The 18,614-nt window shown below is 37.0% G+C and overlaps 1 protein-coding gene across 3 annotated transcripts in view; it reads right to left on the minus strand.

The window, feature by feature from the left end:
* The window catches only part of LOC145721704 (ELKS/Rab6-interacting/CAST family member 1-like), an 88,812-nt gene extending 70,941 nt beyond the window's left edge, over positions 1-17,871 (minus strand). The window contains exons 1-2 of one of the 3 annotated variants that reach the window (XM_081821002.1): positions 17,750-17,871; positions 16,191-16,257 (exon numbers count right to left, since the gene is read on the minus strand). In XM_081821002.1, the coding sequence (XP_081677128.1) occupies positions 16,191-16,257; positions 17,750-17,814 (132 nt within the window). In that variant the 5' untranslated portion in view covers positions 17,815-17,871. The remainder of the gene's footprint in view (positions 1-16,190; positions 16,258-17,749) is intronic. The other 2 variants (XM_081821000.1, XM_081821001.1) reach the window with 2 other exon arrangements.
* Between the last annotated feature and the right edge of the window lie 743 nt (positions 17,872-18,614).

An 18,614-nucleotide genomic window follows, 5' to 3' on the forward strand; every position in this document is an offset into this window, starting at 1 on the left:
TTTAAAAAAAAAAAAAGATTTTATTTATTTGACAGAGAAAGAACACAAGCAGGGGGAGCAGCAGAGGGAGAGGGAGAAGCAAACTCCCCACTGAGGAGAGAGCCCAATGAGGGACTCGATCCCAAGACCCTGGGATCATGACCTGAGCCAAAGGCAGACACTGAACCAACTGAGCCACCCAGGCACCCCAAAGAAGACCTAATTAAATGGAAAAATAGTACGTTCATGATTTGAAAGACTTAATAGTGTTAAGATGTTAACTGTTCCCAAATTGGTTTACAGAATCAATGCAATCTCAATACCCCTCCTGCAGGATTTGTCATAGAAAATGACAAACTGGGTTGCCTGGGAGGCTCAGTCAGTTAAGCGTCTACCTTCAGCTCAGGTCATGATCCCAGGGTCTTGGGATCGAGTCTTGTATCAGGATCCTTGCTCAGTGGGGAGCCTGTTTCTCCCTCTTCCTGCCACCCCCCCTGCTGTGCTCTAACAAATAAAATCTTTAAAAAAAAAGAAACAACAAACAAATTTATATGAACCTTGACCCCTACCTTAATATACACCAAAATTAATTTGAGATAGATTATAGAACTAAACATGGAAGCAAAACAATAAAGTGTCTGGAAAAAGGAAAAAAAAACAGAGGGGAATATTTTAGCTCTATGTGTTATGCAAAAGTTTCTTAGAACCCAGAAAGCAATAACCTTTAAAAACTGATAAGACTTTAATAAATTAAAGACTTCTGATAATGAAAAGACACCATTAAAAAACTGAATAAACAAGCCACAGACTAGGAGAAAATATTTGCAAAATATTTATCTCAAAAAGGACTGGTATCTAGGCCATATGAAGAATGCCTACACCTATTGATTAATAAGATAAAATCCACTTAAAAATACACATTTGAGAAGATACTTCAGAAAGGACTATATACAAATAGCCAGTCAACACATGACAAAGTGTTCATCACTAACCAGGCAGAATTAAAATGAAAACCACAATGAAATACCTCTACACAGCCATAAAAATGGTCAAAATTAAAAAGATGGAAAGTATGGGCGCCTGGGTGGCTCAGATGGTTAAGCGTCTGCCTTCGGCTCAGGTCATGATCCCAGCATCCTGGGATCGAGTCCCGCATCGGGCTCCCTGCTCCTTGGGAGCCTGCTTCTCCCTCTGCCTCTCTCTCTCTCTCTGTCTCTCATGAATAAATACATAAAATCTTTAAAAAAAAAAAAAGATGGAAAGTATCAAATGTTTAGAAGGATATGGAGCAACCAGAACTCTCATTATGATGTTGCTGGTGGGAGCATAAAATGATATAACCACTTTGAAAAAGTAGCAGTTTCTTATAAAACTATATACATAACTTATACATAACTATTATATAACGAAGGCAAGTCCATTTGTAGGTAGTTACCTAAAGAAATAAAAGCATATGTCCACCAAAAGTTATGTATAAGAATGTTCATCGTAGCTTTACCCATAATTGTCTCAACCTGGAAACAAGCCAGGTTATTCAAGAGATCCAAATGAACTGTGATCAGTCATCACACAATGGAATACTACTCAGCAATAAAAATGAACAAACTACTTCTACCATTAAGAAAATGAATGAGTTTATTTTATTTTAATTCAAGTGTAGTTAACATACACCGTTTTAATAGTTTCAGTGATTCAACAATTCTATACACTGCTCAGTGCTCGTCATGATAAGTGTACTCTAAATCTCCTTCACCTGTTTCACCCATCCCCCATCCATCTCCCCTCTGGTGACATTCGTGTGTTCTCTATAGTTAAGAGTTTGGTTTTTGGTTTCTCTCTCTCTCTTCCTTTACTCATTTGTTTTGTTTCTTAAATTACACATATGAGTGAAATCATATGGTATCTGTCTTTCTCTGACTGGCTTATTTAGTTTAGCATTATACTCTGTCATTCCATCCATTTTGTTGCTTGAAATGGAAGATTTCATTCTTTTTTATGACTAATATTCCATTACACACATACAGACACACACACACTATCTTCTTTATCCATTCATCTATTGATGGACACTTGGGCTGCTTCCATAATTTGGTCATTGTAAATAATGCTGCAATAAACACAAGGGTGCATATATCCCTTCAAATTAGTGTTTTTGGCTAAATACCCAGTAGTGTGATTACTGGATCATAGGGTAGTTCCATTTTTTTTCCATGCCCAGTATGGAGCCTAAGGTGGGGCTTAAACTCAAAACCCTGAGATTAAGACCTGAGCTGAGATCAGGAGTCAGATGCTCAATTGACTGAGCCACTCAGGAGCCCCATGGTAGTTCTATTTTTAATTTTTGAGGAATCTCCAATACTGTCTTCCACATTGGCCGCACAAGTCTGCATTCCCACCAATGGTGCACCTTTTTTTCCCACATCCTCATCAGCACTTGTTATTTCCTGAGCTTTTGATTTTGGCAATTCTGACAGGTGTGAGGTGGCATCTCATTGTGGTTTTGATTTGCATTTTCCTGATAATGAGTGATGTTGAACATCTTTTCATGTGTCTGTGGGCCATCTGGATGTTTTCTTTGGAGAAATGTCTATTCATGTCTTCTGCCCATTTTTAATTGGATTATTTGTGGGTTTTTTTGGTGTTGAGTTATGTATAAGTTCTTTACATATTTTGGATACTAACACTTTCTCAGATATGTTATTTGCAAATATCTTCTCCCATTCAGTAGGTGTTTTTTAGTTTTGTTGGTTGTTTCCTTTGCTGTGCAGAAGCTTTTAATTTTGATGTAGTCCCAATAGTTTATTTTTGCTTTTGTTTCCTTTGCCTCAGGAGACATATCTAGAAAGACGTTGGTATATCCGACGTCAGAGAAATTACTACCTGTGCTCTCTTTAAGGATTTTTATGGTTTCGGGCCTCACATTTAGGTCTTTAATCCAAAAAAGTGAATGAATTTTAAATGTATTATGCTGAGTAAAAGAAGTCTTACACAAGAGTACAGACTGTACTACTCAGATTCCATTTATATGTGGTTCTAGAACAGGAAAACTAAGTTACATCAAATAAACGCACAAACATTAACTGTGTCTGCCTCTAGGTATGAGAGTAGGTACAGACTGGGAAAAGGCAAGAGAAAATTTTCTTGGGAGATGTTAATGTTCTGTATCAGGGGTTGGCAAACTCCAGTGGTCAAATGGTCAACATCCAGGAAGCTGTCATTTTTGTATGCCTATTGGCAAAGAATAGTTTTTGCATTTTTTAATGGTTGGAAAAAACTATTTCATGATGCATGAAAATTTTATGACATTCAAACTGCAGTGACTATAAATAAAGCTTTATTGGAACAGAGCCATTCTTATTTAATTACTTATTATCCACCGATGCTTTCTCACTACAGTGGCAGACGTCAGTAGTTGCTACAGAGACCTAAATATTTACTATGTGACTTTTTTTTTAAGTAGGCTCCATGCCCAGCGTGGAGCCCAATGCAGGGCTTGAACTCACAGCTGTGAGATCAAGACCTGAACCAAGATCAAAAGTCAGACACTCAAACAACTGAGCCACCCAGGCGCCCTTACTGTGACTCTTAAGAAGTTTGGTAACCCCGGGCGCCTGGGTGGCTCAGCCGGTTAAGCGGCTGCCTTCGGCTCAGGTCATGATCCTGGAGTCCCAGGATCGAGTCCCGCATCGGGCTCCCTGCTCAGTGGGGAGTCTGCTTCTCCCTCTGACCCTCCCCTCTCTCATGCTCTCTGTCTCATTCTCTCTTTCAAATAACTAAATAAAAAATCTTTAAAAACAAAACAAAAACAAAAACAAAAGAAGTTTGGTAACCCCTTTCTATATCTCAACAGGGGTTTAGGTTACACAATATGCATATACATTTGTCAAAACTCATAGAATAGTGTAACTTAAGATTTGTGCATTTCACTAACAAAAAAAAGAAACCCATAAACTGATTTTGAATTTTAATTAATATGCATGGGGTGATATACACAAGTGTCTCTTAACTTACTTTAAAATACATGAAAAAATGAGATCGATTGATGTACAGATGGAAAGATATATGATAAAGTAAATACAACAAAATAATTAGAGACTCTGGGTTTAAGATACAACTTTTTTTCAACTTTCCTATGTGTTGGAAAATTTTCATAATAAAATGTTGAAAACAAAACAAAACAAAAAGCAAAGTAAAGACCCCAGTTCATTGAAGCTGGTAAAATTACTTTAAAAACCCTTGTTCAGAGTGTTTTTGTAAATGCTAATTTCTAAAAGATGGTTCCCAAACTTAGTGTTTCAACTCACTTAAAAACTACTCTTATGGGGTCCTTGGGTGGCTCAGTCAGTTAAGCGTCTGCGTTCGGCTGGGGTCGTGATCCCAGGGTCCTGGGATAGAGCCCCGCATCGGGCTCCCTGCTCAGCAGAGAGCCTGCTTCTCCCTCTCCCTGCCGCTCTGCTGACTTGCGCTCTCTATCTCTTTGTCAAATAAATAAATAAGGGGCGCCTGGGTGGCTCAGTCGTTAAGCGTCTGCCTTTGGCTCAGGTCATGCATGATCCCAGGGTCCTGGGATCCAGCCCCCCCACCCCCCCGTCGGGCTCCCTGCTCCATGGGAAGCCAGCTTCTCCCTCTCCCACTCCCCCTGCTTGTGTTCCCTCTCTTGCTGTGTCTCTCTCTCTGTCAAATAAATAAATAATAAAATAAAATCTTGGGGCACCTGGGTGGCTCAGTTGGTTGAGCGACCACCTTCGGCTCAGGTCATGATCCTGGAGTCCCAGGATGGAGTCCCGCATCAGGCTCCCTGGCAGCAGGGAGTCTGCTTCTCCCTCTGACCCTCCCCCCTCTCACGTGCTCTCTCTCTCTCAAATAAATAAATAAATAAATAAATAAATAAATAAATAAAATCTTTAAAAAAACCCACAAAACTACTCCTGTAGCTGCTAGGCTGCCTAAACAAAGCCTTGGTAATAAGTTGTGGACCTTTGTTAAAATAAGCCCCAATTGAGGGCGCCTGGGTGGCTCAGTTGGTTAAGCGACTGCCTTCGGCTCAGGTCATGATCCTGGAGTCCCGGGATCGAGTCCCGCATCGGGCTCCCTGCTCGGCGGGGAGTCTGCTTCTCCCTCTGACCCTTCTGTCTCTCATTCTCTCTCTCTCAAATAAATAAATAAAATCTTAAAAAAAAAAAAAAAAAAAAAAAAAAAAAATAAGCCCCAATTGAGCATATTTAAAAATAATGTATTATGTAAATGACCCTTTTGAAGGGGCTTCCTATCCTAAGCAGTTCAACTCAAGGAAGCCCAGCAAACAGCACAAATTCTTTAATATGCTAATAGATAAACTACTAAAAGAAACCAATAAATAGCCCTGTTCCCAAGCAGAGAACAAAAGGCTAAACAAGCTCAATCATTTTCCATTTCAAAACTCTGAGATATTTACCTGGGAAAGAAGGATGTCACTCTTTCTTCACTTCAATTATATCTTCACTAAGATGTAAAATGTTTCAAATAATATTCAGTGCATATTTTGAATATATTTTGCCAGAAGATACTATTAGCTGATTTTTACATTTTATAAAAACTTTTTTTAAATTGTGGTAAAAAAACTGTAGTAAAACACACATGTTTCCATTTAACCATTTTTAAGTGTACAGTTCAGTAGTGTTAAATACATTCACATTGTTGTGCAACCAACCTCTATATTTTTCATCTTGCAAAACTTAAGCTCTATACCCATTAAACAACTTCCCACTTCCTTCAATGATTCTGTTTTCAGTATTTTTTGCCTTGAATAAAATCTGATTAAAAACATAGCTTCCATTTTGATTTTGAAAATTAATTGAAAAAATGAATTTCAATGCAGAAATTTATTTTATAGAAAACAATTTCTTTTCCCCAAGAATAGGACTCTTCCTTAAACATGGAGAGACTTACTAAATAGAATAACAGGATGTGAGTGCCAGGTTTAAAAACAGCATATAACCTTGGAGTTATATGGAGTTTCTGTACTATATGTTATTGATATTTGAAGCAAGGAAGGTATATTATAGCTACATAAAGAAATATACCTAGGATTTATAATTTTTTTAGGAAAATGCATTTGTAGTCTACTAATTGTAAGATGCATTATCACAAAGATTAACACCTAGGAAAGTAGTTACACCAGAGGGGTTAACTGATAAATTTTATGAAACCTTTAAGGAAGATACTGTACCTATTCTCTACAATCTCTTTCAGAGGATAGAAGCACAGGGAATACTTACTAACTCATTCTATGAGGCCAGCTTTACCAAAACCAGGCAAAGACATTACAAGAACAGAAAACTACAGACCAGTATCTCTCATTCACATAGATGTAAAAGCCCTCAACAAAATATTTGCAAATTGAATCCACCCATGCATGAAAAGAATTATACACCAAGACCAAGTGAGATTTATCCCAGGTATGCAAGGCTGATTCAACATTTGAAAATCAATTAACTGTAACTCATCACATTAACCCAGACAAAAGAAGAAAAATCACATGATTATATTAATAGATGCAGAAAAAGCACCTGACAAAATTCAACACACATTCATAATAAAAGCTCTCAGTAAACTGGGAATAGAGGGCAACTTCCTCAACTTGATAAAGAATATCTACCAAAATAAATAAATAAATAAAAAAAAAGATAGCTAACATTGCACTTAATGGTGAGAAACTTGGGGCTTTCCCACTAAGATCATGTACATTTAAGGCTAGTCCCTGCACCACTTCTTTTCAATATTATACTAGGAGTTCTAGTTAATGCAATAAGACAAGAACAGGAAATAAAATATACATGGACTGGGAAGGAAGAAATAAAATTGTCTTTGTTCAGAGATGACATTACTGTCTAGTAGAAAATCCAAATGAATGAACAGCAACAACAACAAAAACTCCTGGAACTGATAAGCAATTATAATAACAAGGTTGCAGGGTACACAGTTTATATAAAAAAGTCAACTGCTTTCCAATATACCAACAATGAGTAAGTGGAATTTGAAATAAAAAACACAATACCATTTACATAGCATCGCCGAAAATGAAATACCTAGGTATAAATCTGACAAAATATGTATAAGATCTATATGAGGAAAACTATAAAACTCTGATGAATGAAATCAATGAAAAACTAAACAAATGGAGAGATATTCCATGTTCATGGATAGGAAGACTCAAATATTGTCAAGATGTCAGTTCTTCCCAACTTGATCTCTAGATTCAGTGCAATCCCAATTTAAATCCCAGCAAATTATTTTGTGGATACTGGAAAACTGACTATAAAGTTCATATGGAGGGGCAAAGACACAAAATAGTCAACATAATTTTGAAGGAGAAGACGAAGTTGGAAGACTGACACTACCTGACTTCAAGCCTTACTATAAAGCTACAGTAACCAAGATAGTGTGGTACTGACAAAAGAACAGACAAATAAAGCAGCGCAGAAATAGACCCACATACATAGTCAACTGATCTTTGGCAAAGCAGCATAAGCAATACAACTAAACAAAGACAGTCTTTTCAACAAATGACACTGGAACAACTGGACAGCCACATGAAAAAAGATCAATCTAGGCACAAATCTTACACTCTTTACAAAAACCAACTCAAAATGGATCACAGACCTAAACATAAAAGATAAAGCTATAACATTTCTGGAAAATAATATAGGAGAAAACCTAGGTGATTTTTGGTATGGCAATGACTTTTTAGACATGAAAGCCATGATCCATAAAAGAAAGAACTGATAAGCTCAACTTCATTAAAAAAAAAACTTCTCTGTGAAAGACAATCTCAAGATTGAAGACAAGCCACACACTGGGAGAAAATATTTGCAAAAGACATACTTGATAAAGAACTATTATCCAAAATATACAAATAACTCTTGAAACCCAGCAATAAGAAAACAACACATTTAAAAAAATGGGCCAAAGACCAACACTTTAACAGACACCTCACCAAAGAAGATACACAGCAAATAAGCATGTGAAAAGACGGTCTACAACATATGTCATCAGAGAAATACAAATTAAAATAAAGAGATACCAATACACACCTATTAAAATGGCCAAAATCCAGAACACTGATAACACCAAATGCTGCCAAGAATAACAGGGACTTTCATTCATTGTTGGTGGGGATGCAAATGATAATAGTCACTTTAGAAGACAGTGGCAGTTTCTTGTGCTTACAAAACTAAACTCACTATAAAATCCAGCAATCATGGTCCTTGGTATTTATCTAAAGGAGTTGAAAACTTACATCCACACAAAACCTGCACACAGATGTTTATAACAGCTTTGCTCATAATTGCAAAAACTTGGAAGCAACCAAGATGTCCTTTAGTAGGTGAATGGATAAAGTGTGGTACATCCAGACAATGGAATATTACTCAGTTACAAATTAGTCTAATAATACATACTAAATGGGATGAGTATGCCACCCCAAAATATGCCCCGTTGGCATTAAGGGTTGTTTTGAACTAAAAGCACATAGCTCTCTGCCAATCTTCCTTTTTGTCATAAGGCAGGACATGTATTTCCCTTTGTAAAGGTCTCTCTCTCCTCTACCAGGAAAAGAACTTCAGAGACAACTCTTATTACTTGAGACTCTTACTTGCAACAAATCTTACTAAATAACCCTTATTTGCCATATATTCCCAAGTCACCTTCCTATAGTTTACCCTCTCCCCAGAAGCCTTGAATCTTTTTTCCTTTGTTTAGCTTCTTCTCCACAATTTATCTCCCTTTGTTATAATGATATATAAACCCCAAATTCTAACTGCTTCCTTGAGTTACACTTTTTTTGGTAAGCTCCTGGGCATTCAAGCATAACTGAATCTGTTTTTTTTTTTTTCTTTCCTGTTAATCAGTCTTTTATCAGTTTGACTCACAGGCACCAGTCACTGAATGTAAGAAAGCAGAGGAGAAAGTTTTTCCTTCTCTACTTTACTATGGGGTCTTTCTACTTGTTAAGCTAGGTTTTTACGAGGGGTTTCTTTTTGATATTCTTCATTAATTTTTTTTCTTAAATTGTAATTTAATATTCTTACTCTCTTTTCTTTTATAATTAGTATGAATAAAAAAGCATAATAACCTTTTAAAAAAAACTCTCCTAGCTATGTTTCCTTACTGGAAGTGGGTCAAATTTTGGCTTAGTCAGACTTACCTGGGTTCATATCTGGCCTCTACTACCTACAGGCAATGTGAACTTGGATAAGTTTGCTAAATTCTTTCTCTGAAGTTCGGTTTCTTCAGCAGTAAAATCATGAGAACGGTGTCTATTTTCTAGGCTTGTTGTATTGTATTCTGTGTCAAATAAAAAAATCTTTAAAAAAAATAATAAAAAAAAAGAATACCTACTAAATCCCAAATATAGCTTAAACTTATAAGCATATTCTTATTCAATAATAAGAATATTCTTATTCAATAATATGCTTATAAGTTTAAGCTAAGTATTTGGGAATTAGTAGGTATTCTTTATTTTTTTAAAAGATTTTATTTATTTATTTGACAGAGAGAGAGACAGCGAGAGAGGGAACACAAGCATGGAGAGTGTGAGAGGGAGAAGCAGGCCTCCCGCTGAGCAGGGAGCCCGATGCGGGGCTCAATCCCAGGACCCTGAGTTCATGACCTGAGCCAAAGGCAGACGCTTAATGACTGAGCCACTCAGGCGCCCCAGTAGGTATTCTTTAAATGGTAACTATTAGCATCAGCATCTTTTAGTCTCTATTCCCCAATGCTCTTGTTGAAAATAGCTCTATTTTCCAAAGTCTTTTTGGATTTGACATAGGTTCAAGATGCTTGAGACCAGGAAAAAAAATGACACAGCATCTAAATTATATATATATATAAAATAGTTATATACTAATGATAAGAAGAGATAGTGGCTTAAAGAACGAGGGACCTGTAGAAGGGACTTGCTGAGTATGGTATGCAGACAGAGTTGGTGGAGAGCTTGGCATAGTAATGGCAGAGGACAGAGTTTTGAGACTGCTAGAGAGAACCCAGGATGAAAAGATTAGGAGTGGAAGGAGTAGAACCCTCTGGCAAATCATGAAGAGCAGAAAAAACTGAGGATTCTAAATTTAATTTTGGGAAGCAGAAAGGAGGGAGGAGGAGAATATGAAAAGCACAAAGAAGGCTGTGTACCTAGGACAAAGAAGAAACCAGTTAAGACATTTCTTAGGAGAGCATACAGGAAATGCTGTTAAACTAGAGTTTAGGTGGTATAAGAACACTTTGAATCCAAAGGTGACTGTTAATGAATTCTCACCCAATCCTCCTATTAAAAGAACAAGAGAACCAAGAGGAAGAAAAGAAAATGCAGGAAGAGAGAGAGGGAGGCAGAAAGGGAAGGGAGGTGGGTATCATGCTATAAATTGTCAATGTGTGTCCTCAGGTTGCAGACATTAATAATTAACATTAATCAAGCAACCATGACATACAAAGACACTGTTTTAAAGGCTTTATATTATATCATTTAGTCATCCAACAACCTTATGAGGTAGGTATATTACTATTTCCATTTTACAAATGAATAAAGTAGGTACACAGAGGTTTCGAACCAGGCAATCTGCTCCCAAAACCCACATTCTGACTAGGACCCAAGAGCATCAGAACTAGAGGAGGAGGCAATCAACTCAGAACACAGGAATTCAGACAATGTTCAGGGGACGCTGACTGCTATTTTAATCTTTTGTAAAGTTCAATATATAACTGTTCTTGTGAGATACTCATATTTGTAGTTTTTCTATTTGAATTATGGGTACCCTATATTAAAACAGAAATGTGGTTGGGACATAACAATGAAAAAATAAAAGGACAATGACATCCTTTGTTCTAGCAAGGCTGGTTTCTGCACTGGCTGCTACTCCTTCTTAGGGCCTTCCTTCAAGGTAGTTCCCATCTAAAATTCTTTTTCTTTCCCTTCCATCCACCCAAACTTTATTCAACCTCCAAGACCCACTTCTTGTCCCTTCCTAATCTCTACAGTTCCAAATTTGTCACCAGATTCCTGGGTAGTTATATTCATTTAAAAAAAAAAAATCAGTGAAGTGAAGTCAGAAATTCACTTAGGTACCTTTTATAAGGGAAATCCCTTACTGGCAAAGGCAGTTTTGTTATTTTCTTACACAGGAATGCAATTCAACTCAGCATACTTCTACCCTGCATCTTATTATATCCAAGGAACTGTAAAGTGGAATATCCCTTCTCTTTTAATTATGGTATAGTGGAAAGGGCATGGGAATCTGATGTCAGTCTTGGGTTTAAACGTCTGCCGCTTGTTACCTGTGTCATCTTGGAAAATTACTTAACTTCTATGAACTCTGTTTCCTCATTGATAAACATGTTCTTAGAGTGGTTGTGAAAATTAAATACGGGATAAGAGATATGAAAGTGTCTGGCCCATAGTGTTTAACAAATGTTACCTTTTCCTGCAACTAGGATCCTCCCGCTTCCTTAATTCTACTGCCTACCAAGCTTTTTAGGAAAGAAGCATCTTGCTAAAATCTCTGATCCATTTCTGAAAATACAAGGTCAAATTCTTTCTTGCCTGTTAACGTCAAAAACTGATCCTGGTATTGGTTCAAACTGTTTAAACAGTTGGTCCAATAAATAATTTGGACTATACTGACAAAATATTCTAATTCACTACCCCAATCAATTCTGTAACATCTTAATCTAATACCTCCGTTCTAGAGATATATTCTCTAGAGATTTAAGAGATTTCCATTGTAGTACTAACCAAGACACTACTTTCAGGATGTTTCAAACTGATAAGAAGGAGATTTTGTGGACAACTCAACTAGGACAGACAATAAGGAAAAGGAAATGCCAAAAGAAAGAGACACTTGTTTTTTTTTTTTTTAAGATTTTATTTATTTATTTGAGAGAGAGAGAGAGCACATGAGACGGGGGGAGGGTCAGAGGGAGAAGCAGACTCCCTGCTGAGCAGGGAGCCTGATGCGGGACTCAATCCCGGGACTCCAGGATCATGACCTGAGCCGAAGGCAGTCGCTTAACCAACTGAGCCACCCAGGCGCCCAAGAGACACTTGTTTTAATCTGTCTTAAACGCTTGTCTTAACACTGATATAATCGCTAATTAAAAAAGAAGTTTCATAACATACTGGTTCAAATCATGTTTTGAGATGCTACAGTGCTGATTTAATAGTCATGCAACTCATTTCCAGATTTTAGTCAGCGGAATGGTTTTATAACAAGACCAACTGCTAAGCTTCTTGACAAGTACATCCTTTACTTGAGGGGTCTGGTGCTAGTTTACACAAAGTGCTTCCCCAGAATGAGGTCCACAAAGAGCACATGCCATGAAAGCTATTATGCTCCAGGCTCTTCTTGATGGCTATGAACCACAGGTTACTAGGAGAAAAGTTTCCACCTGAAGGATGTTCAGTTTTCAAGTAGAAAAGATTTCTGAATTATACTCAACTCTTTTTTATTTAGTATAAAACTATAGGAGCCAGATTCTATGACTTAATTATGACTTTCCTTTAAAGTCTTAACATTTCTCTCTACAATTCTTTTGTTTCTAGACACTTTTCCTATCTTCCCTTTCAAAATTTCCCTTTCTTGTACTAGTAATGTTGATATTAAAGGTAACAGCTAATTATATGCTCTTGGTTTCAATGTAAACTTTACTTTATCTTCTCTGGACTTCATGAATTCAGAAGTTAATTAATTCAATATATACTTACTGAGCCTCTTGCATACTAGGCACTATTTTATTTTATTTTATTTTATTTTTTTTAAAGATTTTATTTATTTATTTGAGAGAGAGAGAATGAGAGAGAGCACATGAGAGTGGGAAGGGTCAGAGGGAGAAGCAGACTCCCTGCCGAGCAGGGAGCCCGATGCGGGACTCGATCCCGGGACTCCAGGATCATGACCTGAGCCGAAGGCAGTCGCTTAACCAACTGAGCCACCCAGGCGCCCCTAGGCATTATTTTAGATGATAGAAATATAAAAGCAAACATATTAAAGTCCCTGTTCCCATGGCGCCTACACTCTACTGTCAGGGAACAACAAGAAAGAAAACACAAAGTAAAAGGACAGACAGTAGCAGGGACACATTTCACATGGGTTTTCTACAGGTTGAGGGGAGAGAGAAGGGACTCTCATGCTTTCTAACTGGAGGTAACACTTGCTTTATTCTGTGTGTCTCAGGAGGGTTATGACAGCAAATTTAAAGAAAGTTTCAATGAATAAATTTCTTTTATAGAAAAATTCAAGGTGTGTTCTCAAGGGAAAAAATTCCTCAGCATATAAGAGATTAAATTTTTGGTGATGAAAAGGGAGATATAATCACCAATATGTCTTAGATTATCTCTTTCACTGTCAGCTACTAGTTCCTCTTTCCAGATCACAGAAATGCCTGGGGGCCTTAACGTCACATCTAAATCCTTTTATTTATTTTTTTGCACTCTTACCTACAGAATGAGGGCACTGGACTAGATATTAATAAAAATAGTAACTAACACTTATTGAACGCTGACTACTTCCTGGAGATGGATTCAAGTTAATGATGACAACAGCAACAACAAATAATAATGGAAGCAGAGTACACGGTGGAAGCACTGTTTAATTCATTTTACATACATTAACTTAATAATCTGTCCAACAACCCTACAAAGAAGGCCATTAATAAAACCATTTTTACAGGGGACCTGGGTGGCTCAGCTGCTTAAGTGTCTGACTCTTGATTATAGCTCAGGCCAGGATCTCCGGGTTGTGAGATTGAGCTTTATGTCGGGCACTGCGCTGGGCGCAGAGCCTGTTAAGAGTCTCTCTCTCCCTCTGACCCTCCCTCTCCCTGCACTCTCTCTCAAAAATAAATAAATAAATAAATAAATAAATAAATAAACCCATTTTTACAGAAAAATTGGAATTCAAAGATTGAGTTAATTTCCCGAGGCCAAAGAGAAGGTGGAGGAGTCTAGATGCAAAGCCGTGCAGTTTGGCTCCAGAGTTTATGCCTGTAACAACTCATCTGCTTCTCACAACAACTTCCATTTGAAAGACGAAGAAACTGAAGTATGGGGAGATTAAATACCTTGTCCAAAGTCACAGGCTAATACATGGTGGTGTTAGGATCTGACCAGAGGCATTCTGCTCCAAAGCCTCGACTCTTAAACATTATGTTCTACCATTTCTTGTGAAATTGCCTAGACCCCTTTCGGCTCTCTACTTCTATGATTCTCTTCCGGTCTGAGTACTGATTATATCTAGTAAGACTCATGCTTTGCTGACATATATATCGTGTTTTATAAAATGTTTTAGGCATAAAGCATTATTTACATTCTTAAGTTTGATAAGGTAAATCATCAATTTCAAAAGTTTGAAATTTTGTTAAGAAATCTGTTCTCTAGAATTAGCAAGAAAACAAGTGAAGAAAACTAGAAATCAAGTCAAGATTCCGCAATGTACTAGGGGTCACTCATGCATTTCTTCAGGTAAATCCCTTATGATATTATGACATTTATAACACATTTTCAAAAATTTGAAATATCGTATCATAAAAACTCCAGTTATGGCCAGCTAATTGCAACTGCACTGTGTTAAACCAATGGCAGTTAATATTTTAGTGCAATAAGCTCAACAGTGCAATCATTAAAAAAACAAAATTAATAGCATTTAAACTCTTACTAGGAGCTATTCTATTAGGGAAGAAAATAAAATAAAATGGAGACTTTAGGAACAAGTCTATGTGTAGGTTTAACATTTTTCTGTCTCCTGGTGAGGTTATCTACGGGCCTTCTTTCCTGTAACACTAACTTGTCTTTTCTGATTGGCTAGAAAAAGGGTATACAACCAATACAATCCTATTCATATATGTCAGGGACATGCTTCCTGCTAAGGCATGCCAAGAGGCTCCTATGTTCTGCCAAAATAGACAAGTCAGGTTCATTTAGAAGGAGGGGACTGATTCTATGTTCAACTACTGTATGGCCCCCACATCCTTCATGATGACAAATAATTACCCTTGCAGGGGGCAGTGTAGATAAATAGAATTAGCAAATGAATTTTCTCAGCTTTAGCTTTGTCTGGCATGCAACACCCTAATCCAAATAGCTTTTTGGCTGGTATACATTTTGCCTTGTACACCCACAGGATAAAGTCATTTGGAAAGTTTCCCATCTTCACAGTATGTGCCCCTTTTCACAACTTACCTCATCATCCTTCTTGGCTGTGTTTGCTAGTGAGAGGTCTACACATGTTCTCATCATTTTAAGAAGTATTAACACCAAGACACAGACTTTTCAGAGAGAACTGACTCCAAAAGAGTGAGATCACCAATAAGCAAGGGCAGTGAATCCAGGGAGTGCAAGGCCACCAATATGTGTGAACTTATTAATTGTAATCATTATTTTTTCTAAGAAAAGGATTTCCTTAGTCAAACCTCCAGGGCATCAGATCAAAGGAAGATACTGCCACAGCTGGACTATATTTTCCAGCCAGTTGGCCTGGAAAGGAGAATCTAGACAGTGTCCTGGCAACTGTTTAACACAGCAGCAATCCATAAAAGAGAGGAAAAAGAATTCTTTAGACTGATTTTTTAAAAGATCTTCCTTTACTTCTCTTTATTTTTAAGGACAGTTTGAGAGTAATGTCAAAGCTCTAGGGGATGTCCTTGGTAGACACTCTATAAGAACCACTGACCCTGAGAATTCAGAGCATCCTTTTACAGATAGAACCAAAAGGTTTTAGTTCACAGTACAATTTTTTTAAAGACATATATTTATAATTATCATAAAAAGTATATCCCAAACCTAGTGGCAGAGTATTTGATCAATTTTCTAGTTCCAGTTTGACAAAGTCACTATAAACCTTACCAGGACACTGTAAAATCACACTAGATAAGGCAGTTTATTAATAAAATCACAACAGGAGAAATTTAATTATATGCCCTGGAAGTTCTCCCAAAAATGTATAAAAAGAAATTATAAAAGTGACTATTAACACACAAAAAGAAAAAAAACCCCACAAAACCCAATCCCACTATGTCAGAAGCATAGCAATACACACAGGAATCATGTGAAAATGATAAAACAGAGGCACACCAAACAATTTCATGAATTACAGAGAAACAAGATGTGAGAATGATTGTGTAAAAAAAAAAAATTGAAAGCAAACAAACAAAAAACATTTCTATAGTTAAGGAAAGGTGTTTCTCACCGTTCTGAACAAAATGGCTGTACTAAGAGCATCTGATTGGCTATGCCCATATACCCTCCTCCTCATCCTAGGGGAGAGAGATGACAAAGGGAACAATGCCCCAGAGCAGCATGGGAATGAAAAAGAGCTGGTTAGTATTTAAAACAAAGACATAAGCATAATGTAGAAGAAAATGGTCTCTAATTTCTTGACTCTTTTTAATATTAGATTCTAACTCTTTAAATTCCCTAACCTACCCAAATTAGTAATTAGTTTGTCATTACACTTCTACTTTCCTACCCTTCCAAGACACTGTCTCTGTCCCAGGGCTGGATCTGGGCAAAATTATCAGGTTGGAGGCTTTTCTTTATTTTTGCCTTTTTTTTAAACTTTCCTCATTTCTGTTTGCTTCCCACTACTCCCAGGCATCCAATTTCTAATATTTATTCATTATCAAAACCTGTTTCAAGGAAAGGATCTAATACTCATCTTATATACACTGGCATAAATTTAATTCTGGGTATCAAGAACAGGCAGAGATAGCAAAATCATTTCTTGGCAAAGAAAGACGGTTGACATCAGGCAGACAGTTCTGCATTCTGCCTACATTAAGATTGGTATTGTTTTCCCTCTAAAATATAAGGCTTGCCTCAACTGGCTTAGTAAATGTCATCATACTGTGACTACACCTTCTGAATCTTAGAAAAAATTGCAATTTGGATATTACTGCTGTTTACATCTGCAATATTTCTTCTTCTAAGATAATGTCATGGCTATCATTCAGTGGAGATGTTTAGTGGGGGAGTTTCCCTTGGCTCTTTAGTCATATGGATGTAATTACTTAACTATTATTTTTTTTCCTTCTGCTATATATTTTAAGATTGAGTGTGACAGAGATGTTGAAATCTGATTTTTGGCACTGGGATATGAGGTAATCTGTTCACCACTCTCCCCCATCCATCATTTTCAAGATCTTGGGAGAGCTCCCTTCTTCCAAAAGACTGGAGTTGAATATGGTTCCCTTCAGACTCATCAATGCCTCTTTTGCACTGCTGAGAAGTTGAAGGCAACAATTTTCCTTGAGAATAACATATACTGGAGGGATTAACCAAGGAAATGGAAGAGAAGAAATTTTCACTCTTAATAATAGGTGATGATGAGAGATTTAAAAATTTGCAATTAAACAACAGTTATCTCTAAACAGAATTGTGTCTTATTGAGCTCACAAGGAACAAGTCTTTTTTTTTTTTTAAGTAAGGCATTGTTTTAATAAGAAAAGTAGGACACTTACGAATTAGTATGTATCTCTGAGATTAATTTTTTTCTCAACCAATTCAAGGATTCCTTATAGTCCTCAAATCTTTTGAGTATCTCCTCTTAAAATATTCAGAATCATCTACCACCACCTTCCTGTACAGAAATTGAATCTATGTTTAAAAACATGAGTGAAGGAGATTTCAGAAATTAATTATTTATTTTTATTTTTCTAACTTATACTCCGGAATTTGTAACATGCTAGTATAAGACACATGAAAATAAAAGCACATTTATTTTTATAAAACATTCAAGAACAGTCTTACCTGGTCTGGGGAGGGTTTATGATTGGTTTGATTGGAATGGGAGGATTTGAAGTGGTCATCCTCATAGTTGTCGGCCATTAGCTTCATTCGATTTTGTGTCTAAGAAGAAATGATTCATGAAGTTAAACTGAGATAAAATTTCTATGATACACTGTAAAATAACAAGTCTTTTAAAAATGTCATTAGAAATAATAAAACTAATTCTGTCTGAAATAAAATTAAACATAGGATTTCTGAAGATATCAGGGAAAAGAAATTAGGCACTGCTCTGAACTGAATTGTGCACCCCTTCCCTACCCCACCCCACATTCATGCTGAAGCCCTAACCCTCAACGTAACTATATCCGGCTAGAGTCTTTAGGAGGTAATTAAGGTTAAATGAAGTCCTAAGGGTGGGGCCCTAATCTGATAGGACTGTGGCCTTGTAAGAAGAGAAAGAGATCATTCTCATTCTCTCTCATTCTCAGTCACTTTCTCTCTCTCTCTCCCTTTTTTCTCTTTCCCTCCCTCCCCGCCATGGGAGGAGACGGTAAGAAGTTGGCTTCTGCAAGCCAGGAAGAGAGCTTGCACCAGGAACTGAATCAGCTGGCACCTTGGTCTTGGACTTCCTAGCCTCCGGACTGGGCTTTAAGCCATCAAGTCTATGGTATTTTGTTATGGCAGCCCAAGCAAACTAAGACAGGCACCTAAATTAGTACAGAAATTTTGAGGGAAAGAATAATCTTCTCAAATCAAGCCCTTTATGCAGTGCTTGCTTTATTTTTTAAAATAGAGACTGGATTATACCATACCTAGGATAGGACTCTGTAACTGTTTTTTCACTTCATGATATGTAGGACTCATATTTCCATGTTACAATAAGAAC

Source organism: Leptonychotes weddellii, chromosome 5 (genome assembly GCF_054177405.1).
Source record: "Leptonychotes weddellii isolate Sample4059 chromosome 5, ASM5417740v2, whole genome shotgun sequence".
NCBI classification, from domain to species: Eukaryota; Metazoa; Chordata; class Mammalia; order Carnivora; family Phocidae; genus Leptonychotes; species Leptonychotes weddellii.